At 37.7% G+C, this 27,305-nt stretch overlaps 1 protein-coding gene across 10 annotated transcripts in view; it reads left to right on the forward strand.

Moving 5' to 3' along the window:
• RBM33 (RNA binding motif protein 33) overlaps positions 1–27,305 on the forward strand; it is a 94,247-nt gene that overhangs the window by 27,692 nt on the left and 39,250 nt on the right. For 7 of the 10 annotated variants that reach the window (XM_025148307.3, XM_025148308.3, XM_025148310.3 and 4 more), the window contains exons 8-13: positions 2,552–2,757; positions 4,577–4,877; positions 8,627–8,685; positions 24,540–24,699; positions 25,532–25,863; positions 26,740–26,985. In XM_025148307.3, coding sequence (XP_025004075.2) covers positions 2,552–2,757; positions 4,577–4,877; positions 8,627–8,685; positions 24,540–24,699; positions 25,532–25,863; positions 26,740–26,985 — 1,304 coding nt within the window. The remainder of the gene's footprint in view (positions 1–2,551; positions 2,758–4,576; positions 4,878–8,626; positions 8,686–24,539; positions 24,700–25,531; positions 25,864–26,739; positions 26,986–27,305) is intronic. The other 3 variants (XM_025148309.3, XM_040696638.2, XM_040696639.2) reach the window with 1 other exon arrangement.

Below are 27,305 nucleotides of genomic sequence, written 5' to 3' on the forward strand. Positions count from 1 at the left end.
AGGGATATTGAAATTAATCTTGACACTTAGAGACACTAGAAAAATAATTGCTGATTCACTGCATTAACTGCGTGCATGTGAGAGAACTGTACAGTCAAGATCAGAGTTGGTGTGTGCTGGTCAAACCATGTAAAAATAGAGTATTCTCTTAAATGTAACTGGAATCTCTCCTAAATATTTTCTTATCCAAGGTAAAGTAAGTAATTGTTTTGAAGAGTTTGAACGGAGAGATTGTAGAATGTCTAGGCCATTGATTTCTAGAGATGTTGAATCTTTATCATCTTTGGTAAGGAGTATGTAACATTTAGTGCATTTGACTGAACTCTTCATTGAGTTGGAACTGTCATTTTGCTGTGAATCTGCTTACCCATGAAGGAAAAAAAAGCTTTAATGTCGCAAAACTAAAATGTTAAAAACAAAAATAACAAACAAAACCCTGCCCTTCTGCAGACTTCCTTGCAAACTGGTAACAATTGTTGTACTGTGTGGGGAATTATTTCTTCTGTGTTCTGATTAGTTTGTGTTCACTGTGCTAACGTACGGCTGAGATTTCAGGCAAGGAAGGAGGATTGAAATGAGAGCTCTGTTTTTCCCAGTTTTTTTCTGCCTGCTTTTTCCACCTCTGACAGCAACTGTGGATAAAGTGATTGTTCTGGTTGCGTCTGATGCTTTTGATTGCATTGTTCAAGAGAATAGTTATCTAAATTTTCCTTAGTAAACCATAATGTGTGCGCATACTGTAAAAAGGCTTGAGGGTCTGTGATTCCTTGCCCCTTTTCTAGGCATGGTATGAGATTTTTCGTGAAGAAACCTGATTGTCTTGGGCTCTGCTGATCTCCTGAGGCAGGTACTAGGGCAGAGGTGACATTTCATAAGAATATCTGGTGTGACTATAAATGAAGAAAAACTTGTCTCGTTGCCAGTGTGCAGAAATGGCATAGGAAATGTTATGGCAGGTACTGAGACTTTAGGCAGACTGTCATTTTGCTGTATTCTTGGACAGTCAACAAGTTCTAAACTTTTCTCTTAAGAATCAGAGAGCCCCTGTTTTCTGTAGGTGTTGAATACCTCTGAAAATTGGGGCATGCGAAATGGCAGCCTTTGCAGCTCCATTGTACAGGTGGTACCTGTAGCTCAGTAAGAACAGCTGAGTCGGTGGGAATATGCTGTTCTCAGTCTTTCATGCCCTTCTGTGAATGCTCAATTTTAAAGACTAACTGAGATTACTTATAAAGATGTTTAAGATGGTGGGTTAAGTAGTTTTGGCTATTACACTTGCAAGAAATATTAGCATCGTATTAGTGTCTTCAGCTGACTTAAGAGTGCTGTCAGATGTAGTGTTTTTATTCTCATCTTCATATTTTGCGGTATTAGCAAGTAGCTGTTTTATCCTGGAAACAGGTCTCTGTGCCTGGCCTCCTCTAAGAGGAGAATTTTTAAAAATGGAAAAATGGAAATCTTGCACTAATTACTATTCATGTGAATTCAAAAGACGTTTGGTTTTGTTTTTTCCTTTTGGTCAGGAGTGCATTTCTTGTAGAATCAGAGAATCATAGAATGGCCTGGGTTGAAAAGGACCTCAAAATCATCTAATTTCACCCCCCTGCCATGGGCAGGGCTGCCAACCACTAGACCAGGCTGCCCAAAGTCATATCCAGCCTGGAAGACTGGGTGTAGACTAGTTTAATTTTCCACTGTTAAATGTAAAAGTGAAGGATCTCACTGGCACATGGTGGAATGCTCAGCTGCCTGCTTGGGTTGAAGTTTTTCCCCTTTAAATAATGGATACCTTAAGAGTGGCATTGCTGGAGGTGTCACGGTGTTTGGTGATTCTGTTGTAGACTTTCTCTACTTTTCCAAGTAATTTGATTGCCTGGCCCTGTTACAGCATAATTTTCTTAATTTTATCAGTGTTGTTTCGATTTTCAGCAAAGTTTGGCAGTCTTCATGGAGTACTATCTGTTCTCCGGTGTTTGCCTGTGATGTGGGTTGGGTGGGTGTTATCAGTGGCTGTGTATCAGACTTGAGCTGAGCACACAATTTGAAGTGTGCTCTAAGTGGAACTTGTGAAGTACTGCTGGTTCTTCAACCACATCAAATATGTATAAGTAGTTTCACAAAGCAAAAATGTACCTCACTGCCAACAATGTCCTTCTTTGGAATATGCCAATGTGCAAAATGTTCTTTGGGTTGAATCTGTTTTTATGGAAGACTCAACGTATCCTTGACAGTAAAGATTGCTTAGGCTTTCATTGTGTTGCCTGGCATTTCTGCAGATCAGTGAGAGGAAAAACAAACCTTTTTGTTCGTGTTTGTTTCAGTCACCTGCCAGTTTTTTGTCTGTGCAACAGACACAAGTGTATGTGCTTTTTTCCTGTTGAAGGTGTCATTAAAGAAATGTTAACGTGCCACTTGGAAGAGATCAAAGTGCCTGCAAATTCTGTTAGTTTCAGGGGTGTTTCTATGCTTCTAGCATTGGTTTTTTCCTGGTATTTTCTGTGCTTTCATCTTGAGGTTAATTTTTTTTTCCTCATCTCTCTCTTTTTAACAGAACTTTCTGCAGAAGCCAAAGCAGCATTACTTGAATTTGAAGAAAGGGAAAGGCAGCTTAAACAGGGGCGGTACGGCTCAAGGAGAGGAGGGCGAAGAGGAGGCTCAATTATGTGCCATGGAATGGGAGAACAAAGGAGAGACAATGATAGGGGAAGAATGAAGGATCACAGACCTGCACTGCTGCCAAACACACCATCAACAATGGTACCTTTTAATCCTTAGTATTCTTTGGACATGCTTTCAGGAAATGATGGAGAGAAGGTGCTCTAAATTGCATGTCTCTATGAAGGTGGAATATATATTCCAATATACACTTTTTATTCCTTTGGTGTACTGTTAGGTCAAATGAGCTTTAAGTAATGTGGTGGTTGTAAAAGCATGGGGTTAGTCCTGTTACCAGCCTTGAGGAATCTCAGTGCTTGCAGATGAAAACCAAATTTTGACTAAAATGCAAACAGGCAAGGCACTAGAGATCCTGAAGAGATCCTCCTTGAACATGGAGGAGTAAGATAATTCCTCTGAGATAGGTGCAATATGGGGACATGTTCAGTCCTGTGCTACAAATAGTAACTTAGTAAAAATAAATATAAAATAACTCAGGGTTTTTGTGAAACTATTTTTTTGGTCATACTTTTGAGTTTATAAAAATTGATTTGCATTTCCACCATCCTACTGTGGAGTCAAATGGAAACAAAAAAATCACACCTAGATAAATTAATTCCTTAGGATTTCAATTGAAATTTAACTTTGTTACTGTTATTTTTCTGCTTGTACTTTTTATCACAAACTAGAAGATGTTACTTTTTCCATCCAGAAAAGCAATGTGTAGGATCGAGGGGTATCCCAGACTTACTTTAACTGTGTTATGGTGTACTGGAAGCTGAATTGTAGAACAAACTCAGTGTATGCCTTTGCAGGATGAGGTCATTTGTATTAAACAATGAGAATTTTTTCCAACAGCAGTAACTGTAGGTACTGTTCAGTAGCAGGACTTGGTGGATGGCTCAGAGGTTGAAAGCCCTGCCAGAGGAATGTTTTGCATTTTTAAAACCGTGAAGATGGAATCATTTTGTCTGTACTGCTGCAGTCTTTGCTACTTATTCTGATCTTAAATGTTGTAAACATTTCTGTGCTAGTCATAATATCTTCTGCATTCTTTGTATCTGCCTTGACATACATGACTGCTGGAAGAAACAGATGTGACATATCTTTGTTACTATAGGGTTGTGTGCTTGACTCGTCTTGCATTGAGATTTTAAAGCTCTGGTTTAGAGCTGACCTGTAGTATCAGTGCGTTCAGAAGCAGAAGAATGAGTGTCTCTGAAGGAGAAACTTGTTTTTTGTTATTAAAAAAAAAAAAAAATTGGCTATTCATGTTTGAGAGTACTGAACAAGAGACTTGTTTTTGTTTTGAAAGAAAGGTATCTTTGAAACAGATGAATGTGTTTTTCTTTCAAACAGTATGAGTAGATAGGCTGCACTGATACCTCAAGAGTCTAGCTTAATTTATATTTTGAGTTTTCTTCCAGCTGTTAGTTCTGTCTTCTCAGGCTCTCTTATGCAAAAGTTAGTATATCTCCTTTGTTACTGGAACTCATCACATATGTCTTAATGCAGCTGATGGCAGTTTCCAGTGACATATGCAAACCCTAACCTATGAAATTAGCAAGTTTCACTGTTCAAAAAAAAACCAAACAAACAGAAAAACAACAACAACCATGGACAAATGAATGCATTCTTGTAACGTTCTCTGTGTGTGTACATCCTGGGCAGCACTGCTGTTCACTTCTGAATGTTTTCTTGCTTTTTGCTGTTTTCTTCTTTGTGCTGATGTCTCTACCTTTGCTTTCCTGTGCTAATGGTTCATTAGAGTTGCATTTGATTTGATGATATGGGAAAGAAATTTTTCCATTCATATTTGGCCTTAGTTGTGTTCTCCAGACGTGTCTTAATTTTGTGCTGGTTTATGTCAGGTTGTTTGAACTTTAAAGCCTATTGACTTTATTCTTTTGTCTGACTTTAGACTCATTCACAGAGGTTAATTCCAACACACCAGCAACCTGTTAGGAGTCTGTTCCAGCACCAGCAGCAGCAGCAACAACAACAGCAGCAACAGCAGCAACAACAGCAGCAGCAGCAACAGTTACAATCTCTGCTTCCTTTACAGCATCAGCATCATTCTTCTCCTCCTCCAGGGCTACATATGCCCCCTCAGATAGAAACGCCTAGAATAATGATGACTCCGCCGCCAGTGACACCTCAGCAACCGAAGAACATACACATAAATCCACATTTCAAGGGAACAGTAGTGACACCTGTACAAGGTGAGCTTTCTGAACACATGCATTAGTATGTAACTCATTGTTCTTTGCTAGGGCTGCAACCATATATGTTTACTGCTTCATGTAAATATGCTTCAAGCTGATTTTTTTTTCCTTAAATATTTTGTAAGATTAAGTAAGGTGATGTGAAAAAGGAAATCATACAAAAGAAGGAAGATCCAGTGATGCATGTCTGCTGTTATACTGTGGCCAGCAGAGATTAGTAAATCCATTTCCATTTCTTTATCACCTTTGCTTTTCCAAAGCCTTCAAAGAGCAATAAAACTGTAAAGAGAATGTGTTCTAAAAGTAGCAGATGTTGCTTTTCAATACCAGGTAAGTACTGCAGTTCAGAATTCCCTACATCATTCTAGGTTCAACCAAGGATTCACAGAATGACCACCCACCTATTTTAGTGAGAATACATAGAATCATAGAATGGCTTGGTTTGGAAGGGACCCCAAGGATCACCAAGTTCTAGCCCCATTGCTATAGGCAGGGGCACCAACCTCCAGATCTGGCACTAGACCAGACTGCCCAGGGCCCCATCCAGCCTGGTCTTGAACACCTCCAGAGACAGAGCATACACAATCTCTCTAGGCATCCTTTTCCAGCACCTCACCACTCTTGCTAAAGAACTTCCCCCTGACATCCAATCTAAACCTTCCATGCTTGAGCTTAAAACCATTCCCCTTTATTCTATCACTATCTACCCAAGTAAAAAGTTGATTCTCCTCCTTTTTACAATCCCCTTTTAAATATGGGAAGACTGCAGTGAGGCCTCCTTGTAGCCTCCTCTTCTCCAGGCTGAACAAGCCCAGCTCCCTCAAGCTGTCTTTGTAAAATAATTACATGAAGGTAGTCTTTGAACTATAATTATATAATTGCTGTGTGAAAGGTACAAGCTATGGTTCTCATATAACAATATGTATGCATTCAATTTTCACTCAGTGCTGCATTTGTGATTATTTGATTGATAGTGTGGAAGTATCCTAGAAGCACACTTTTTCTGCAACTTAGCACAAGCACCCTTTGGGCTACACCTTTTAGGGCAGCTCTCAACAAGCAGAGCTGTTAGTAGTGCTATTTATTTGGAAAGCATTATCCTCAAGAGGGTAAAGAAAAAAAAAAACCTATTTATCTCTGATTTGTGACTGAGTCTAGACAAAACAAACCAAACAAGATCTACGTGGGTGTGTTTACCATTAGGTTTTCTGTTTCTGGTGGTTTTTTTTTCTTCTTCACTTCAGCAGAACTCCAGCCTTAGCTGGAGTGAGTTGAAGCACTCCCGAAGAATCCCATTTTTTGGCTTATTTCTTTGTTCCAAAAGCAAATCTTCTATTTCAGTTCAGAAAACAAAAACACCAACCAGCAGTTGCTTTTTGTCAAGCCAGTTTTTGTCAAACAAATTTCTAGTATTTTTTTGGTCTTTGAAGCTTCATAAATGATTAAGAAAGGCTCAGTCTGTCAAAACCATTAAGTGAGTGTCTATTGCAGATACTGTTTGTTAGCATTCAGTTGTACCTTTTGTGGCATTTGAATCCCATGTCTTGCAGTTGATTGCTTGTCATCATTTTTTCTTTTGTGTCCTATTCTGTAAATTAATTTTGAGTTGTTTGAAGAAATTTTTGTCTGAGTGCATGTCCAAATTTGAGGATGATCAATTCACAAATACCAGAGAATTGCATAGTACTAGTAGATGTACTGTGAAATACTGATTCAACCTTTGATTTTGGTACTGAGTATTTTTTTTTCACTTAATGTTTATATCACAAATAACTATTTCAAGGATACTGTAGTGCTGCCAAAATTGACAGGCGCTACTAATGAGCAGCTTGTGGCAGCTCAGTGAGTTTTTGTGCCATTTACCTTTTTGAAAACTGCTTGGTGTCTTGGGAAAAACTACATTATTATTCTCATAAATCATCAGTATGGGAATGGCTTCTTCATCTTTATAGATAAAGTCTTGAAATTTACAGCCAAAGACAAAAGAATCTTCTTAAAATAGCATCTAACAACATAACACTGTGTTTGAAACGTAACTTTCAAACCTTTTGAACCTGTGGAAAATTTAATGTAGGGAAAATAAATCCTTATTTGAGAATTCTTTGCTGCTTCAGCAAGTGACTGGGTACTGAAAGGGCACTGAGTTTGAACAATCTTTCAGGAGTATTAAATTCCTTTGTTTAAAGGAACTGATATATCTATATGCTCCGGCCAGAGGCAGGATACCAAAATAGACCCGAGTGCCCTGTACAGATGACACTTGTTTGCATTTACCACCTTCTGTGATTTTTTTTTTTTTCTCAGTGCTGCTCTGACCTGAGCTACTTTAGTTCCAGGTCTGTCAAGAGCATGCTGTCAGTTTTTTTTCAAGTGGTGATGATTGTATGAAATAGGCAGATCTTCACTAGAAGCCAAGATGAAAACGTTTGACTAATCCTCTCCTGGAACCTGATGCAAAGTTTGCACCTAGTCCTTCAGAGCTGAAGGACCCACATGCTTAGTATGTCCTGTCATGAACCAGTAAACCACAAGTACTTGAAAGTGAATGGAAGCCAGATGTGAACATGCACTAAAAACAGGTGCTAATGTACTAGCTCCTGTGCTGGTATTACTGAGGAGAAATGAATTATTGAGGCATTTTAGCTAAACGTATTGCAGAATGCAGCTAGTTCAATGTTATAAAGTTGTCTACAACATCAATATTTAACCCTGTGTGGGAAAAAAACCTTACTCATAGTTTTTAGTAAGTGAGCAAATACATCCAGTAGTTTGATTGAAACGTTTTATGTTAACTCTGTATGTATTTTGTCTAACACTGATGTATATTTACTTTTAATGATTTATACAATCCAAAGGAAGGTAGGAGGGGGCACCTGCAATGAAAAAAGGAAAATCTTATCACTATACTTTGTGCTATGGGTTCCAACAGAGATTCAGTCTCCAAGGTGATCTCACAGTGGTTACTTTTTTGTGTTATGCCGTAATTTTGAGTGGTTGTCTTGGGTCATAATTTTTGGGATCAGTTTATTGAAATAGTATGATATGGTCTGTGTTAGACTCCCTGAAATCCTAGTTCTGGAGAAGTTATTTTTCAAGAAGATGGTCTCCTAATTCTTGATGTCTCTTTATGAAGCAGAAGTCTCTTCTGATATCACAAGTTCTGTGATTACACAAACAGATTTTACTTGCATTCACCATTGTGGTTGGAAAACCAGATGAAGTAGTTTTTGCTTACTGTTAATTGCTGCTGCCTGCCTGCCTCATTTACCTTCCCACGAACAGTGATTCATGCCAGATAGATTTTTCTGATGCCTGTGTTTGCTGTGGGAGTAGGTGGTGACACTGCGATATATGTAGGAAACGAGGGGCATTAAGTGGAGAAGGTGAATTAATCATGTGTCCTTCTATTTGAAACATGGATTTATTGTTCAGAGTCTGTGTCAGCTTTGTCTGCGAGACATCTTTGGCTGAATACTTATTCTGTTTTTTTCTTCCCTGAAACAAGAAACAATCTAATTCTGGAAAATGCAGAATTAAGTTATGTAAATGAACTAGGAGAATTCTAATTGCCCTGTTGCATGTTGCGGGAGAGGGAATGATTGCTTGAATTTAATTGTAGGAACTGTGACATGTGAGGGTAAATGTAGCAGATTTTAATCATGGCTTCTTATTGCTACCACTTTTGGAAATAACAGCAACAACTGTTAGGTGAAACAAATGGTGTTAAAAGGTGCTTCTTGTTTCAGTGCCCTTGCTGCCAGTTCCAGCCCAGCCAAGACCTGCTGTAGGACCCCAGAGATTTCCTGTGAGTAGCAGCTGTTTCTTCTTCTTTGATATGGATAAGCATACATTTGCAAAGAAATATTAATATAGCAAATAAAGGCTGTTCTAGTGAAATATAATTTTAAGGATTTGTAAATATTGACAATACACTCTGCAGTTGAAAATGTTTGTTAAAAGCTTAAGGTCAATGGATTTTTGAGAGTAGAATTAATTCTGTTTAACTGTAAAATTATTGAACCAATCTCTCCAGTGGGAGAGCCATGAATGCATCTTATCTTAAGGAATACGGGCTTTATTTTATTACTTGAGTCTTTCTGTATAAATAGAATTCTGACTTTATTTGATATAATAAAAAGCTGTTTGAAAAACATCTGAAAGCTTAACAAGCTGTATAATTTTTTTTATTTTAAAAATCAGGAAAATTGCATTTTATCATTACTTCAGACATTTAAACGCCTTCATATTTTTATATTGAAAAAGAGAATGGCCTTGAGTTCCTGCATGATTCTACCTTCCAAAACAAACATGACACCTAACTACTTCATGATGATAATTCTACTTTTTTTTTATGGATGGAGAAAAATGCCTTTCTAGGTCTTTTTTAATTGATATTTCACAGTTTTGTTGTCCTGAAGTTTTAATTGAAGTGGTTTGTAGAGTATCAAAATAAGAAAAAAAAATATAGCACAGTATTGCCTTAAATATGTTTAGGTTATGACATGCACATTGTTTCCTAAACACACACAAAAAATTATTCTTTGTTAATGTTTGTGGTGTGGTATCACACAGTGAATTACTTGCACAGAGATGAGATGTATTTGAAAAAAGCAGATTTTGGAAACCTGCTGTGACTTTTGATTGCTGTGTGCATACTTGGTTGCTTTTGATGGAGAGTATTTTTTAGGCACGCAGGTGAGGAGCTGTGATGTCCATATTTCGTAGAGTGGCTGAGTTTTCAAATTACCACATTTCCTCTATAAAGCTTATGTAGTAAAACTGCAGTTTCATCAACTTAATCCATTACATAATTTCAGTATCAATGTTTTAACTGGAGGTAGCTTTCTGTTCAGAAGTATTGTGGTTTTAAGAGGAAGTTCTCTTCAGCAGCCTTTAGTATTAAGCAGAAACCTTATTAACATTTTAAAAGTATCTTGCCTGTGGTTTCATTTGACATTAACTTGCTTGTGTCAATAAACACAATTGAGTATTAAAAAGAAATTAAAGGACAAGGAATATCTGTAAAGGCATTGTAATTGACATCTTTGAAGTATGTTTACATCACTGTAGAAAAATTGGAAATTAATTTTTTTTAAATTGACTGTGAAATTAGATTTTAATTCTGTTTACTTTTGTTTTTGCAAGTTGACAAGTGCACCAACATAGCTAATCTTGTATGCACCCATTTTTTAAATGGAATAAAGTGAACATTTTTAGTAGGACTGTTGTTCCTTTTGCCTGAAGGAAAATACTGACTGTCTACTTGCTGCCTTTTTATGTAAGCATTGTACCAGCAAAGAGTCGATGTAATTTGCTCTTATTAGGAAAAAGAAGGCTTTAACTCTAGGATCCAGTACTGTGATTTGAATGCCCTGAGTGTTTTTTCCCCTTCAGCTAGTAACTTGCTCTTTGGCCTTAGAAAGGTGCTTAATCTCTCCATGACTCAATGATTTATAAAATGGGTATAATATGTTCTTCTCTTATGAAGTACTTTATAAATTTTGCATAGGTGATCAGTTAGGCTTAGGAACTAAGTGTCACTGCGTGCGTATGATGTTTGTTTTGTTAAATGTAGTACGATTGTTCTTGAGCTGAGCACAAATTTACTTTGACTTGAATGTTTTTTTTCTTGCAGAACTACCTTTCCTTGCGTTGTTACATGTCAAATGCTGCTGCGTTGTTATAATACGCTTGTTTATGTGTAGATGTTGACTCATAGCAGTATAGCAATGGTTAGACAACTTTGCTGACAAGCCATTTGAAAAAGATCAAAGTAGTATTCCAGACTGCAGTGTATTCACGTTTTTCTCATTATAAAAGGAGTCTCTGGATATGTAATCACTTGGATTGACTCTTGCTTTGGGATCACCTGATCTTAAGATAGTAGTCAAGCAGTCTGCTGGTTGCTTTGTTTCTAAAAACTCTGGAGTTAAAAATATTTTTGGTCTGTTTTCCCCTATGACTTTGAACTGAATGTTTTGTTTGATTGAATGTGGCGGAGGTGAAAATGTAGGGGAGAGACCTACAACTGTCTGGGGCCTTATCTGAAAGAAAGATGGTTTCTGATAGTTTCTCTGAGTTCCTGTCTCATCTAGCAGAGACTTGGGAAGTCTCGCACAGAGAGTGCTTGTGTGCTCCAGTTTGTGAGAGCAGCTTCAATCAGAGCAATTGCTACTCAATTATAAGTCATAAATCCATTGGAAACCAGGTGTTACTAATTTAGGGCTAATGAAGTGACTTGTAACCATGTAATGGTTAATTCTCAAAACCTTTTGCAGACGAGTGTAATTAAAGAGTTGAACGAAGTTGTAACGAACATGTTAGCATATTGGTTTCAGTTCTAAACTGTAAGAAATAATGTAGTACTAAATTGGGTAATGTTGATCAGAACTGAATCTTCTTGGATGTGGGACAGATTAAATTCACTGAACAGCCCTCAACCTAAATTTTAATATTTCAGGGTAAAGCATATTGTTGAATTATTTCTTACCTAAAACATTTAACCCCTTGTGTTTAGAGAGGAAGTACTAAAAATGACATGATGGATTTAATCCAGCTGTGTTTTGAACTTACTTGAGCATTTAGAGTAATTTTGAATCAAATAAGGAAGTTGTCCATTTCTTATCTTGTAACGATTCAAGGTGACTTAGTCTTAAAATCTGAGAGCTGCAGTTTACTAAGTAGGACTGAATAAATAGTGGCTCTGAGGCACATTAGTAGCTGAGGAATGTGGTAAAGTTGTGCTGACTTGGAAGTTAAAGCTTTGAGTTCTGCAGAGGCTTCTATGCACATATGAACAAGCTGCCTTCAGGTGGCTGTATTTAGTAGTAATTCAGACTTCAGCTGTAGTTGATGTAATGTTTTTTCCAGGTATTAGAATTAACCTGGAATTGTGCAAGTGCCAATGGAGTGTGTTCTTTAAGCTGTTTAAAGAATAGATTAAGCTAACATCTTCAGCTGAGTCCTTTTGGTGGTGTTGCTTCAGATATCATCTGCCTTCTATTTAAAGCAGTAAAATGCCTTTCTCTGACTTACTGTCCCAGTGAGTGTTTCTCAAGTAATAATGTTTGGGGACTAATCTGTTTGAAAGAAAACTATGGAGGTTTTACTCATATACTGTTGCATGGATCTCATGAGTTTTTCACATTTTTCTGACCAAGTTAGTAGTTCTTATGGATGATCCAATCCAGGTATGACTTCATTATCCCTCATGTGTTACATTTGTGGTTTCTGTCTGATGGTGGTGGTTATCTAGGATAATTTCTTCTTCTGTTGCTGTCTGATGTATAGAAGAGTAAGATATAACAAAGTAAAAACAAACAAAAAAGAGTAAGAAATGGAAGAGGAGTTTCTAAACACTCTGTATGTAGGTTGCTGTTAACTGACCATTATAAAGGCCAGATCCTTACTTAGTATGAAACTAACAAAATCATTTGCTTACAAATGGCAGTTTTCAGGAGCTTAGATGACGGTCCAAATCTTTTTCATCTCATGTGCTTTCACCAGCACATTCTAGGTTTGAAATATTCCAAGACATTGGAATATTAGATATGCCTAATATCCTTCAAATATTACTTAATTGTATTTAACTTTACACCAAAAGGATTTTCACTTGTCATTTGTGAGCAGTTTTTCAAGGACATATAGATGTGGTCCAAGTGTCATCATGCCAATTTTGAGATAGAGTGTGACCGAGGGAGAATGTTTCCATTGACAAAATTCTTCAGATGGATACTGGGCGGGGATTGCTGGCATCCAAACTTGGGGCTGGATTAAGATGTTTGGTGTGAAGAGGGCCTTGCAGAGAACCTGCTTCACAGTGCTTGAGGCAGAAGAGAGAAATGGCGTCTTCAGTTTTGGGTCATTTCCTTTCTATCTCTGTTGCCATTTGTTATCTGAAACCACTGCAGAGAGAGCAGAGCCTGGGAACTGTGTGCCTTTTGCCAGGAGAATTTTCAGGGAAGCTGGATGAAACCCTATTCAGCTGCGGTTCTTAACCTCCTCACCCTAGCTATGGTGAGAGCTGGGCAGATAACCACCCCTCAGACCAATTCCCTTAAATTTGATCCATTTGAGTTTCAGAGCTGGAACTAGGAATAGTCTGAAGTGACATGAAGCAAAAAATGAAGCTGCACTGTTGTCTGCCTGGCTGACTTATGCCAGGAAGGCTTTGAGGTGCACAAAGCTTTTCTCCTTTGACAGGACACCTTTTAGTGCTCTGGGTGCCTTTCAAATAACTGTTGAATTCAAATCTAAAAGAAAAATTGAATTATACTATGTATAAATTATGTCTCATTCAATATAAAAACAAGACCTTAGTAGAGCAGCTATCCTCAGGCCCTAGTGAATATTCTACATTGTGTGTCTTTTTACTTCCCAGGAGAGTTTCTTCTGACATGATTTGCTATTGGAATTTGCGTTAGAATTTTATTTCAAAATAGTCCTCATCCCAAAAGAATACCTGAATGTTTTTTTTTGCTTGAACTGCAGGAAACTTAGTAAGCATTGTTTACATTTTCACTGAGTATTCAACTTCATCTCCAGTATGTCGTTGTTGTAAATGGCTGCTGGAAGAGAAAATTGGTTAGCTTTTTCTTTAGTCATTGCTGAAATCTTCAGTTTGACAAATTTTCAGCTTTGAAGTTGTTGTTTGAAATTCAGATACTTAGGAAATACTTCTTTGTTTTAATCTGTGAGAGATGCAATGCCCAGCTTTGCTGTCATTGGTCACTGTCCTTCATTTTTGCCATTTGCTTGTAGAGTTTATTTTAGCCAAAAAGTATTAACGCTATTTGGTTTATAAAAGGTATGTTAGAATATGATCTACTTTATATTTTGTAAATTAGCTCTTGAGCTGACTGGATCTGCCTGTAACACTGTTTTAGCCAACTTGGGTCAGTGTAATGGATTTCACAATGTACCTTGGCCTGTGAGTGTATCTTTGCATAAATGCCTCTTGTAGTCTGTGCAAGAAGAAATTTACAATGCTTTTGGAAACAGAACTCCTTGCAGTAGTGTTTCATGTTTGTTGTGGAAAACGTACATAGGAAGTTATTTTTTTTCCAAGATTTCTAATTTGGTCACGGATTATTACTCCTAAATAAGAGTTTTAGCAACTGTTGCAAAAGTCTTGCTTTGTATTGGCCAGTGTTCATGGTAAGGACAATTTTTAAATGGCTGTGCATCTGAGTACTGGCAGTCCTTTTAAACTGATATTCAGGAAGTAATGATTTGCAGTGAGTAATCAGTATGTGTTTACAACAGTATGCATGTTGGAGCTAAAACTGTTAATGGAAATAAAAAGCCACTTGTGAAAGCGATTCTCCTACTTTCTCACAATTACTCTGCTTTAGCTATGGCTTTAATACAATGACTAACAGTAAATGAAATTTTCAGTCTATTACTAGGTAGCAAGAGCAGATCACAGGTAGTGTAGAGAGCATTTTGTTTTCATTTAACAGGATACATGGTATCAGGTGGTGTTGATTGACATTTCTTGGATAGTGCTTTATACAGCATTTCATGCAAATCATGTTTGAATGAGACTGCTGCATCAAATTACATTTCTTTGAGATTTATAGCCCTTGCAGATGTGAGACAGAGCTTGTACAGCAGCTAGCAAAAAGCTTTCCTTTTGAACGCTTACTGTTTTCACAACTTGACTGCAAAGCTCTATAATTACAGCACTTAAGGTAGTGAAGGAATGATGAGCGCTTTCTCTTATCAGATCTATAAGTAGTAGCAAGCAGATGCAGCATGAGAACCCTCCAGCTGTCAAATATTGTCAGGCTGGCATAAAGGGAATGCAGTTTAAAATGCAGGTGACATAATACCCAACATCCTCCATTTGCTAGTGGGCTTCTGATTAATCACGATTACCATACATTATCATACCATCAAATTTAATCATATCAATGAATTCCCATCTGCAGGGGGAGCAGCAGCAGCTAAACATGATGGTAACAGCTATTAAATTTGAGAGAAATAGACGGTCTGTAAATGCAGTAACCCTTTAACTTGTCATGCTAGTTCCAGTGTGCACATGCTCTTTAGATATGAAAATCAAACAGAAAACTTGTGCACTTAAATTTTCATAGTTTTTGTCATTTAACTAATTGCAATGTAGGAATACCAAGGAAATCAGAGTTGTAGAATTCAACTTTTTTTTGTATTCATGACAGTAGATTTTCTACAGTTCAGCCTCAGCTTTAGTACCTGCTAAGTAGAGAATCACAGAGTAGTTGAGGCTGGAAGGCACCTGGATGTCTCCTTGTCAACCCCCCTGCTGCAGCAGGAGCACCTTCAGCTGCTTGTCCAGGGCCGAGTCCAGATGGCTTTTGAATATCTTAAAGCTGGAAACGACAAACTCTCTGGGCAGCTTGTGCCAGTGCTCGGTCACCTGCACGTTTGAAAAGTTTTAATTTATATATAAAATTAGGTAAATAATATTTTTAATTGTTTTGTATTTGTGTTTGCACTTATACAAATGTTTGCATGTACATACTTATATACATACAAATACATTGGTTTTGATTTATTTGTATGAATGAAGTTTGAACTTTTTAAGCCTTATAAGCAAAGCACACACAGACACATATTAAAGGCCTAGTTTCATAGCCATTAATTAGACATTATCAAAGACTTCTGCAGATATCATGAATTCTCTTACAAAGACATTCAATTACAACATACAGTTGACTTCTTACTCTACCATACAGTAAGACTAATCTAGTGCTTAAATACTGAATGTAGAGTTCAAATGCGTTATATAAATATGTTATAGCATAGTCCTAGATGATAGTATGGTTCTCTTAAGATATTTTCTACCAATTTCCATTTTGAGGTAAGCTCTGGTATATTTGTGTCATTGCAATTAAAAAAAAAAAAATCTTATCAATAAACTGCTATTTATTTACCTTCTGCTCTTTCAGTTCTTGCCATTTACTTTAGCATGTGAATGGAAAAAATGCTTCATTAATGATAAAATACAAAGATGTACTACTAATTTCAGGAGACCGAGTTAATTTAAAAGAGTAATACACCTTTACTGTGCCATGTGCAAGAAAAAAATATTTTCAGGCCTTCATCTCTAACATGTGAGCAGAACCTCCAAGCACATGAGTAGCTCTGGATGTATGAAGTCTTCTCATCAGAGTGTTTGCAATGTCAGAGCTGTAGATGTCTCCAATATGTAATTCCTATACAGAACTATAGATGAATAATCTTGTAGCTTAACATCTAAATAATCAGATCTGAAATGTCACAAATGGAAGTCTAAGTTTGCTGAAATTATGATATTTATTTTCTGTAAAGCTGTCTTTTTTTCTTTTTCTTTCTGTCCTTGGTGTGGGGTAATCTCAGCCCTTTTAGTTGAAAAGGGGTGGGGAAGCATCAGGTCAGATCTTTGAGATTCACACATTGTTTTGACATTAACTCTTAACTGCACTGTCAGGCTTGGAGTGTCATTTAGAAATTCTGAGTTTGATATCCATCATCCAACGTAATACTGGCCTCTTGAGTTTTGCTTCTAATCATTAGTGACATGCAGGTCACTAAAACACATGAGGTCAATAAACTCTAATAATGCTTGCATGTGATATTCCTTAGTCTCAGGGTAAGTTATTAATTTTATAGGTGTTTTATGCCAATAGTTGTGAAAGCAGAAGAGGTCCATAACCTGCCATGCTTCTTGGAGTTTATCCATTGCTATTAGATAAGCTAGCTTTCAGCTCAGAAATATGGAGGATGATTTTTATTGTCTCAAGGTGAAATAGTTATAAAAATGTCTTTTTCATGAGCTAATTCATCATTCTGGCACTAATGTTTGTTGCACTCTTCATTTTTTTCCCAAATTTGTTCTGTGATATTTCTGTTTTGTACCTTATTTTTAGAAGTTAGCACCGTAAAGAGTGGTTGGTTACGTGTTCTTCTACGCCCCTGGAGAGGACTACAAACTAAAGTGAAATTGAAGCTCTCAAATGAGTTACTTTTAAACTTATGTTTAAAAAAATCTCTTAACTTTGTGCTCTGATCTTAGAGCTTTGATTTTTCTCTACCCTCAAGCAGTGCAGCCTGCTACAACTTCATACTGTTTCTAGCACCTATGTCTCTTTGCTGTAGGCACTCTTCCTTCAGCCATACAAAAGGAATGGATGGGGAGTATGGTTCTTCTGCGCATCAGTGCTTTAGAATTTAAAGCCAGAGCTGTGTTTCTGTCAACAGTATCTTTCCTAAGCCTGCATTTCATTTTGGAGCATTTTCTGAGAAGAATTTGTGAGTGGGACCACTTGTCCAGCTGATTTTCATTTTGTGACTTCCATACCTCAGTGGTAGAGTAGGTGAGAGTCCAGGAAGCCTACCTACTGAGTGATCTATCCACTTGTTCTTTCTGGGGGTGTTCTACTATGTGGTGTCTTTATAAAAACACACTGAAATTCAGAGCATTTTTGCCTCCATTTGCAACATGAGCATGTCTGTGCTTGATGTGTTAGGGGAGGTGCACCAAAACTTTGTGGAAAGGAATTTACTCTTCATATACAGGGAATTTAATTCAGTTTCTGGAACTGTTTGGGTTGGTCACAGTATGCTAAAGAACGAGTTAACCATCCTTTTGCTTCTTTGTTGACCATGTCCTCTGGTTTCTTGATTGTGAGTTGGCCTAAGGAACAAGAGATTCATGTCATCCCTCCTTCCTTGTACTTGTTTCCCATGATAGTTGGATTCTATTTTGGAACCTTGTGCGTTGTGATTTTTCCATACAGATATTATATGAAAGTCTTGTTTTGAGATCACTTGTACTTCAGTGTCCCGGTGGACTTCCTTATCTCCTGGATCTGTGCAGTGTGAAAGAGAAGCTTGTTCAAGTTACGTGGCACATTTTAATATTAAAAATTAATTTGGGGTTGGTTTACAGAAGTAATCAACCCGTTCTTTCCCAAACTGAGTTTGCCTTTGTATTAGAATATGTGCTGTCCGTGTACAAGAACTAGCAGTTGTTTTATTCTTGAATTTCACTGAATCATTTATTTTCTGTATACTATGCTCTGTAAATCAAAATGCTATGAAACTTGCATGTAAAGAACCACGGTTTATATAATTATAGTGTGCATTTCTAATGGAAGAATTTTAAACTGTATTAAAGATGCATGGAGTGGGGTTTCTTACACGAGAGGATGAAAAGTCAGTTCCTTGCACTGGAAGGTAGGCATTTTAGGAAGGCTTTTCAAAAAGTCTAGTAGCTGCTGAAATAAGAGGATTAACATCTTGTGACAGATGGCTATAGTTTTAATTGTCATAGGTTATAGTGGTCATTATTCTTTGCATTTAAACCATATAAGAAGAATTAACTGAGTGGCCCTGCTTAACTGTCAATGGGCTTCTCTTAGCACTTTGCATTTTAAGTGAGATTAATAAATGAAAACATGTTGTAGAGGCAGGGTGTAATTTATTGAAAGATTCATGAAGTTTCAATGACATTGTTAAGGTATTTAATTAGTCTCATGGAAAAAAAAGTGGAGTGACCCTTTTAGAGAAGCTGATAAGTCATATAATAGCTGTTAGATCCTCTTTATTCCTTGCTTTATAAGATTAACTTTGTGCTAAGCAATTTATGCTAAGTTTTCCCTTTTATTGGTAACCAAAGTTATCTGTGCTTCATGAATAGATTATTAGAGATAACATCATGTAATTAACAAGAGATGCTGAAAAGTAAAAGTACAATTTGTGTAAGAATTGTATGAGAGAGAATGTTAATTTCTTAACTAGGAAGGATATTTAAAGGGATAAAAGGAAAGCAAAATAGTGCAGTTCTTTGGAAGGATTAAAGTAACCTTATCTCATGTTCTTTCAGAAGGTAGGATTGCTGCCTCAGTGTGAGAATCGTGTTCAGTGAGCTATTCACAACTCTAATGAATTGTAGACAAGTTTGCATTGCATTTTTTTTTCCAAAAGTGATTGATAACATGCGAGTTAATTGAATAATGGAAGTAAAAGAAGAAATTGTGTAACGTGCATGAAAAATTGTATAAAAAGTCAATTTGAAGTATTGTAAATCATAGCACGATGGGGAGAAAGTGTGGATAAACTTTCTTATTGTCAGGATAAACTTTACAAAATTGAGCATTTAAGACAATAAAATACCTGTCAGCAGTGCTTCAAAGTGTGATTATGTTCTTCTTTGAAGTATTTCTAGAATGTCTGTGATGGTGTCTTAGGAAATCCACACAGACCCCCATTTCCAGTGTAGTTTTCATTGAGATCTAAGTTCTTGCATTCACAAAAAAAGATGCTTCAAACTTTTTGAAGCAAAATGATGCTAGGCTAAACTAAATGGTAGAAATCAGCACTTGCGTTTCTTGAGAATCGAGGAAAAAGTCTGGCACAAAATTACTTTGGTAGCTTAAGAAAAATCTGCATGTTCAGTACACTGCTTTCATTGCTCAAGGATTGATGTATTTTTTTAGCTTACACAAAAGAGCGTATTACAGAAAGTATATACTAAATACTAAATTATCAGTATTAATGATGCTAAATCAAAAAATAGTAATAGTGAATAATCAATCTGATAACGATGAGAAAGAGGGAAACCTCTCCCAAAAAGCTGCAGTCTGTGCTCTTCTGATTCTTTCTCATGCAGATGCTCGGTAACTCAATCTTTGGAACCGCTGTCCGTATGAATTGGAGCCAGCCCTGTGGGGTCTTGCTGGGAAGGCACATAAATATTTTGTCCCTTCCCCCAGCGTCACAGTTGGCCCCAGTTTGGGACTGGAAGTTAAATTTTACAGCCTTGACTGACTGTATGAATTTGCAGTTCTCTCTTACATTTCAGCTGAACAATTTAACTTGAAAATAGGTGGTTTTGAACAGCATGGGGTTTATTAAGTAGTTTCCAAAAATGTATCATATGGTGAGGTAATAGTTAAAGTGATTTTTTTTTTTTGGTGGTAATAGTTAAAATGATTTTTGTGTAGGGAGGCTTAGTGTGTGTATTGAATAGTTGCTTGTTATTTGAAACTGTCCGCATAGCAAAACCATGAAAAATGGAGGTAACTACTGTGCATATAAAGATTTATTATGCATCTATGTTACAGTATGCTTACTTTATCAAAAATAGACCATTATGAAAACTGGCTTATGCACCTGCTCTTCATTAATTTTTGAAGTTAAATAACTGCGTGGTCTTTTCTACAAAATACCAGCGGTCACTTGGGGATTATTTGTAGCAAATACTTGCTGAATATAGAGTTTAGTGCTAATGGTAAAATAATCCTCTCTGAGAATTACAGTTTGACTGCTGTTAAGAAAGAAAAAAACACCAAAGCAACCTCAAACCTTAACCAGTAGAAAACTGCTACATCACTTTGTACAATTTTTAGGACAGAATAAGTAAATTTGTAGTATGAGTGTATTCCTGGAAATAGGCAAAAAGAAATATGGTGGTATTTGACAATAATAGATGAGTACCTCAAAACTTGGAAAAATATCCACCCTATTTTGCCTATTTTTTAAAATGTTTGTGCTTGGAAGTAATAACTCGGATTGAAACTGAGTTTCACATGTAGCGTGTGAAATTACTCCATCACATCATTAAATTACTGCTGGGAGCTTTCCTGAATGCTGAAAACAGAAGAAAAATCTCAGCAACATAAAATCTGAAAATACAGACTTCTCCCCAACTGTACCACAGTGATTTATGGGTAGGATTTTAATTCTCTTTTTAGGTGTACTACAAGAAAAGCTGGCTTAGAAAAAAGAAGTGGAGGTCAGGCATTTTTCACTGACGTTAGAAGGAAGCAAATCGAACTCATTTCTGTTTTTAGAAGCAAATATTGATAATTCATTTTTCTGCAAATAGCAAATGACTTTGCAATTAACTTTCTGTGATTGGCCTTTGGTTATCAGCCAAGAAATGTGATTAGTCATAATTTACTAGTTCTTTCAAATGCCTCATACAGATGTTAGAATCTGCAAGTGATCAAATAAGTGGGTATTCCTTAATGATACTCTGTTGTCTTTATAGCATGCTGCTTTACTATACGTGTGCTGGCATATACTTCTGTGACTTCCTCACGCTCGAAACTTCTTGATTGAAAACAAACCATAAACCCACAACCTCAGTTCCATTGTGCATGGATAAGTGCTGTGGCAGGGAAGGGTCATTGCTTTAGTAATCACACATACGACACTTCAGCACTAATGATTTCTGACAGAGACAACTCCTGCACTTTGCAGGATATAGAAAGGATTTTCATGTTATTTTAAATGCAAAGTGGAGAAAGAGGCTTGGCTTTAGGATTCAGAAATACTATTATTAAAAACTTACTAGCTTCTAAGTTTAACAGCGTTAAGTGGGGGGAGGGGGGGAAACAGCATTCTGAACTGTGAAGAAGAGGCTGATTAGGAAGAGTTAAAATTATTTCCTTCTTGATCTGATTTTGTTGAACTCTTCTGGAGTTTTGACCCAAGCATGTGCTGTAGGATGTACTTTTTGAGGTATACTGTGAACAAAACCAGAGCAGGAATGAATTTCAGTGCATCTTAATGGGACTTGCTTTTTTTCTGCAGTTGGATAACTTCTTAAAGTCAATTAAAATAGATGAGAGGATATATTTGTTTCTAACATGATTGATGCCTTTGCAACTGTGGGAAGCTTGGTATCAGTACTGCTTACACTTGTGACAGTAAAATACCTTGCTGGTTGGTGGTTTCTGTAACTTTGTAATGAATCTATACTCACCTCTTTGTTCTAAGTGTCACGTTTTCTCATCTAAAGTAACTTGAAGTTGTAGAAGTGAATAAAGTTTATTTCAGAAATGTTTAAAGCTTGCTTTGGGTGGGAAATAGAAATCTGCTCGCAGTGTGCATAGCATTACAAGATTTCTGTGGTTTAAGCTAATATATTCTGCTGGTTATCTGCCTCATTTGGAATTATTTTGTTTGAAATTATCCCAATACTTCCATTCTGAGACTGAAATGTTTTCATTCTAAGGGTGAAACAGTGGAAAATACTGTTTTGTCCAAGAAATTGTAATTCATATGTTTTATGGTTGTTCCATTTTTTCAAAAATATTTGCTTAAATAGAGGGTGTTTCAATAAGTTGAGACGTGTGTGAAATTCAGCAGCAATTTCCATTCAGTTGTGATTTAGGGCTGATTTGGGATGAGGTGCATCTGGTCATCATAATGAGGGTGCAGGATATCAGGAGAGGAAAAGCTGCTGGGAGGAGGTGTTTAATTAGAATATAAATACAAAATCTTTCTTCCCAGTGTGCTCTCCTTTCTTTCTCCTTCCCAAGCACGAGAAAGAGAGGAAATGGCCTGGACTAAGTGCACAGGCAGGAGAATCTGAGTCTGCATTGGCCAAATGGTAGCTCCTGAGGGGCTACCACAAGACAAGGGCACCTGCTGGTGGTACAGAGTTGGAAAACTGGATCCCAGCTGGGATTGGGAACCAGTGATTCTGGTGAGGATGGCAGAATGTGTCTGAACATCAAGCAGGATCCGGAGAAAACTAATGGGAAATATTGTCTAGAGGACTCTAGAGTTTTGAGGTAAAGCACTCAGAAAATAGGAGAAAAGCGAGTCACCTGCCTGAACTTTCTTGCCTTCCTGGGTGATATATGCTTATGTGACTGTGTGCTGTAAATAAGAAGGAAGAGAGACACCCTGTGATGTGAGAACTGCCCTGGTGAACAGTTTTCTCCCCTGCCTCTATTGGAATGGCTGTATGCATTATGCAGCAACTAACAACTAACTAACTGTCAGTTGGTTTACTGGTGGCCGCCCTTGGGCTATGTGGTTTGTGGAAACACTGCATTACTCCCAATGACTGTAGGAGCTGTACTTTTAATATGCTTTTATCCCCAAGGCTTTCAAGATGAGTGATTGCCTTTAACCCCAGTTTGAAAGGACCTTCGGCAGCTCCTACACACAGTGACGATAGAGGTGTGTTTGGGAGCAAGGGGTCAGCATCCTTAAGGTTTGGCAGGCAGCCAGTGCTGTCCCCTTCAACTGGAAGGAAAGGCTGTAGAGTTGAACAGGCTGGTTCAGCTAAACCTGGATGGGTTTTGATGGGACAAATAGATGTCTCCATCCCAAATATTTCCCTCTTCTTCCAACTGCTTCTGCTTGCAGACAGCCTTTGAAATTGAAAGGTGTTGGTGTTTTCTGTGAGTAACTGCCACTAAGTAGTATGTACGTTACAAAGACTGTCATGCTTGAGTGTAAAATGATGTCTTTTCACTAAATGAAATACCCACAGGAGACCGGCTGACTAGGAGCACTGGCAGCAGGATATAGAACCTTTAATCTCTGAGTGATAAAGTATTTACAGCTGATGGCTGTATAATGACATAAAATATGTAGTCTTGTTTCCAAATGAGGTCTTAGTATTTCAGATATCCCCACTCTAGATGTTTTCAAGAAGGCCACAGATTTAATATTGGCTTTGGTGCTCGGTGGCACTCATATATATTTCTGGTCCTTGTAAATCCCAGCTGTAGCTTACTTGTAGAGGGGTGTGAAGCAGCTTTGCTTTGTGCTGCTTTGGTGAACAGACTTCAATAGCCAAGGCAAATACTTGGTTTTGCTGTGCAAGAAATTTTTGAACCAAAATGCTAATGTTTTTGCAATACAAATAGGATAGAGTGAGACTATATATTTGTTTGGTTATGGCAGCCTGTTGGATAAATAATAATCCTTTGCTGATGACCGTAATTCAGTTTAGCAGGGAGTGTGTGCTCTGAGATCTATTCTGAGAGGCTTATCTTCAGCAATGGCAAGTTTTAAGGTTTTAGCTGAACACCAGATGGAGATAGAACAGATGCCACCACTAATTTCAAAATTGTATTAAGTGGAAAACAAGAACGTGCTTAGATATTATGTTCATTACTTATTTGATTTACTCATACATAATAAGGAAATGTTTGTGAATATAATGGTTATGTGAGGCATAGCTTTTCTGTTATCAGAGGCTGTCAACATCCGTTGTCAACTTTTGATAGAAAAGAAAAAATGGCGATAGTGTAAATTACTGACTTGAGTGTTCCTTCTGCAAAGTTCTTTTGGATTAAGGTTCTGCTTTCTGCACTGCATAGACTCGCTTGACATTTTAAAAAATAACTTAATGGAGGAAAGATAATTTTCCAGTCTTTCTTATAATGCTTCAGATGCATTATGTAGAGACAGGGTTGTGTTTTTTTTTTTGAAAGAGTTCTTTAATTTTCAAATGCCACAATTCCCCTCCCCCACTATAAGTAAAGCTGCTTCACTTCTGTAGCTTACATTGTACCAAATTGATGGCACAGAATAGCATGGTTTAAGAAGATAAATGTCAGGAATGTCTCCTAAAGTAGACATTCAGGTTTTTTTGGATTAATGGAGAAGAAGGTCAATAATTGCATGGATTTCAATAAGCTGGAGAATAAATGGCATTCCTGTGGTGCTAGTGATTATTAAAACATTGTGAATTCATTTCAAAATACTGTACCGAGGTTTAATATCTCTTCTATTGTTGAAAGGATGACTCAGTAAGGGCTGCCAATTTGAAGAGATTATAGTAGTAACTCCATAAATCAATTAGATTTTAAGAGGAGAAAAAGTTACAGCAGGCAAAAGATAATTCTCTGAATGGTAGCCTTTATCTTTTGTCTTATTTAATAGGTCCCTCCAGACTTCCAGCAGCACACACCTGGACCTGTTCCTACGAGCTTCTCCCAAGCTCCACGGCTGCCAATGCAGGATCAGTGGAGAGGGCCGCCTCCTCCCCCACCACCTCTCCCTCCTCCACCTCCTCAGGACAGAGACCCTTTTTTCCTAGGAGGTAAACATTTTCATTTCAATTAATGTACAAAATGTACTTTTTGTGAAGTAAACATGCAGTTTGAGGAAGAACCTGAAGACAGTATTTGATGTAGCCTGCCTAGTACATGCCAAAAATTCCAGTGGTCTGATGTCTTTTCTCTTTCGATGTTGTTTTCTGTCTATGTATTTAGCTACCATTGATTTATGTATTTATCCAAGTACAAAATAAAATTAGTATCAAAGTAATCGCTGCAAATTGTTGTAATTTGTTATATTTTAAACACCATACTCTGGATTATGTGTACACTATAAGAAGTCTGTTAATACTAGCTGGAATGTTAGAACATAGCAAACAAAATAGGTAGTTTGTGTGTATGTAGACTTATGTTTAACATCTGCATGTAATATTTATATATTAAGTATAGACCTATTTAGGATTAACACCTGTTTGTAATATTTATATATAATGTATATGTTATATACGTTTTTCCTGTACTCAGAAGGATGTAAAAAGTTGCTGAATATCTGATCAGCAGAAGTTCTGCAATTTCTTATGTGCTTCTTATGTCTTAGTTCTTAAGCACTAATCACTGCAACCCATTTCTAAAAGACATACCCAATTCCTTCTTATTTTCAGCTGTACTGGTGCTTTAAGCATCAATTCCTCTTAAACACAAGTGGCCCAAGCCAGAGAAACATAACCTTGAATTTAGGTCTTAAAATTGAAAGGTCTCATATTTTTGCCTTTTACAAATTTCAGGTTACTTTTCAAAATGAAATGTTCGCAATTCAAAAGCATGCTTGTTTTTCCAAGGCAGTTTGTCATTTAATTTCTTTCCTGATTCCCACAGATCCAAGATTTCCTAGCCATCACTTGTTTGAGCAGCGGAGTCCCCCACCACCACCGCCTCCCCCGCTTCTTAACAGTCCGCATCCCGTCCCTACCCAGAGCCCGATGCCGTTCAGCCAGCCCGGGCCAGCGTTCAGCCAGCAAGGGCAGCAGCCTGTATTTCCCAGAGAGAGGCCGCTAAGGCCAAACATACAGCCTCAAGGTCCGGTGGGAATTCTCCACTTCAACCAGCCAGGTTCAGCAAATCCGCGGCCCTTCATTCCTCCGAGACAGCAGTTCCTACAAGCCCCAGGACAGCCCTTCCTCACAGCACACGCACAGCCTAACATGCAGGTACAGATCTGCAGTGGGGTTGGGGTCATAAAAGAGTTGTTTCAAGTGACCCAGTACTGTGTTGTACCCATGTTGTTGTATAGGAGTAATGCAGCTAAAACTAAGTTATATGAGGTAACAGATATGAGGCAGATTTACAATATAGTACTTTGTCTGAAAAAATGATTCACCTTTTTTCTTCAGTTGCCAGCACTCATGTGTTTCTGATAGCAGTCTACACATCAGCCCTGTTTCTACAGTAAAGTTACAAAAAACACCACGATTTGCTTAACACTACTGGAGTCAGAGAAGTTGTAATGTTGTTTGGTCCAGCATCGTATAGCTCCTGATGTTCCTTTAGCTCCACAGAGGTAGGGAGGGGTGTCCCTGTGCCCCGGTGTCCCCGTCCTACTGACGGCAGTCCCAGAGCGCCCTCTGCTGCTCAGCCCCTTGGCTCAGCAGTGAGCTAAGCCTCCTGCTGCCCGAGAGGGAGCTGAGCTGCTTGCTTGATATTTTGGGGTTGTGCAGAGTGATGGAGACGACTCTGTTTATTTGGAGGGTTTTCTTCATGTTTTGACATTGGGAAATCTTGAGGTCTGGTAATGTTTATTGGGGGCAGGGGGAAGGAACAGTTTAAGGCATTAAAAAAAAGAAGGAAGGGGAGAGCAGAAAGCTTTTCATTTGTCTTTTTCCACTTAAGCTATTGACCGTGTAAATATAGAACTCCCTTACACAGCTTCTGTTAATCCATTTTTTCACTCAGTATATTTTTGATTCAGCTTGGTCCATAGCTGCTCACAAAGTTTGTTGTTTTGTGGACTTGGGAGGCTGGAGCTACTTTTTCAAGAGGCTATTACTTTGAAACTAAAAGCAAATAATCTTTTTCTTCATATGAAGGGTCCCTTGCATCCTCCATTGCAGCCTCAGCCACAGCCTCAGCCTCAGCAGCACCATCACCAGCAGCAGCAGCATCACCACCAGCAACAACAACAGCAACACCATCATCATCTCCAAGGGCCACCACAGCCCTTGATGCCCATGAACCAACCACAGTTCAGGCCTCACATGCAGGCCTCTCCACAGCAGCCAAATAACAACAGAATGCAGTGTCAGCAGCGGCAGGGTCCAATGAAGCCAAGGCATGTAAGTACCACTTATGGTGTTATCTCACTTAGTTTTGCATGGACAATAAAACTTACCATGTAGTTTTTTAATCTCATTTACTCCTTTTCTGCTCTGTCCCTTTCTTTTACTTTTTTTTTTTTTTTGCTCCCTTCTCTACCTTGGTCATTTTACAACCTACTTCCACAAATAGCATGTCTATCTTGTACCTTTTTTTTTTATTTCAGTTTCCAGTGTTTTCTTGATTTGGCTCCAATAAGAGATTATAAAAATGTTCCAAGAACTGTCAGTGAAAGGTTTTGGAGGATAAGTTTGCATTATATTTAAAACTGCAGATAGTT

The sequence above is a fragment of the Gallus gallus genome, chromosome 2, assembly GCF_016699485.2.
Source record: "Gallus gallus isolate bGalGal1 chromosome 2, bGalGal1.mat.broiler.GRCg7b, whole genome shotgun sequence".
Lineage (NCBI taxonomy): Eukaryota > Metazoa > Chordata > Aves > Galliformes > Phasianidae > Gallus > Gallus gallus.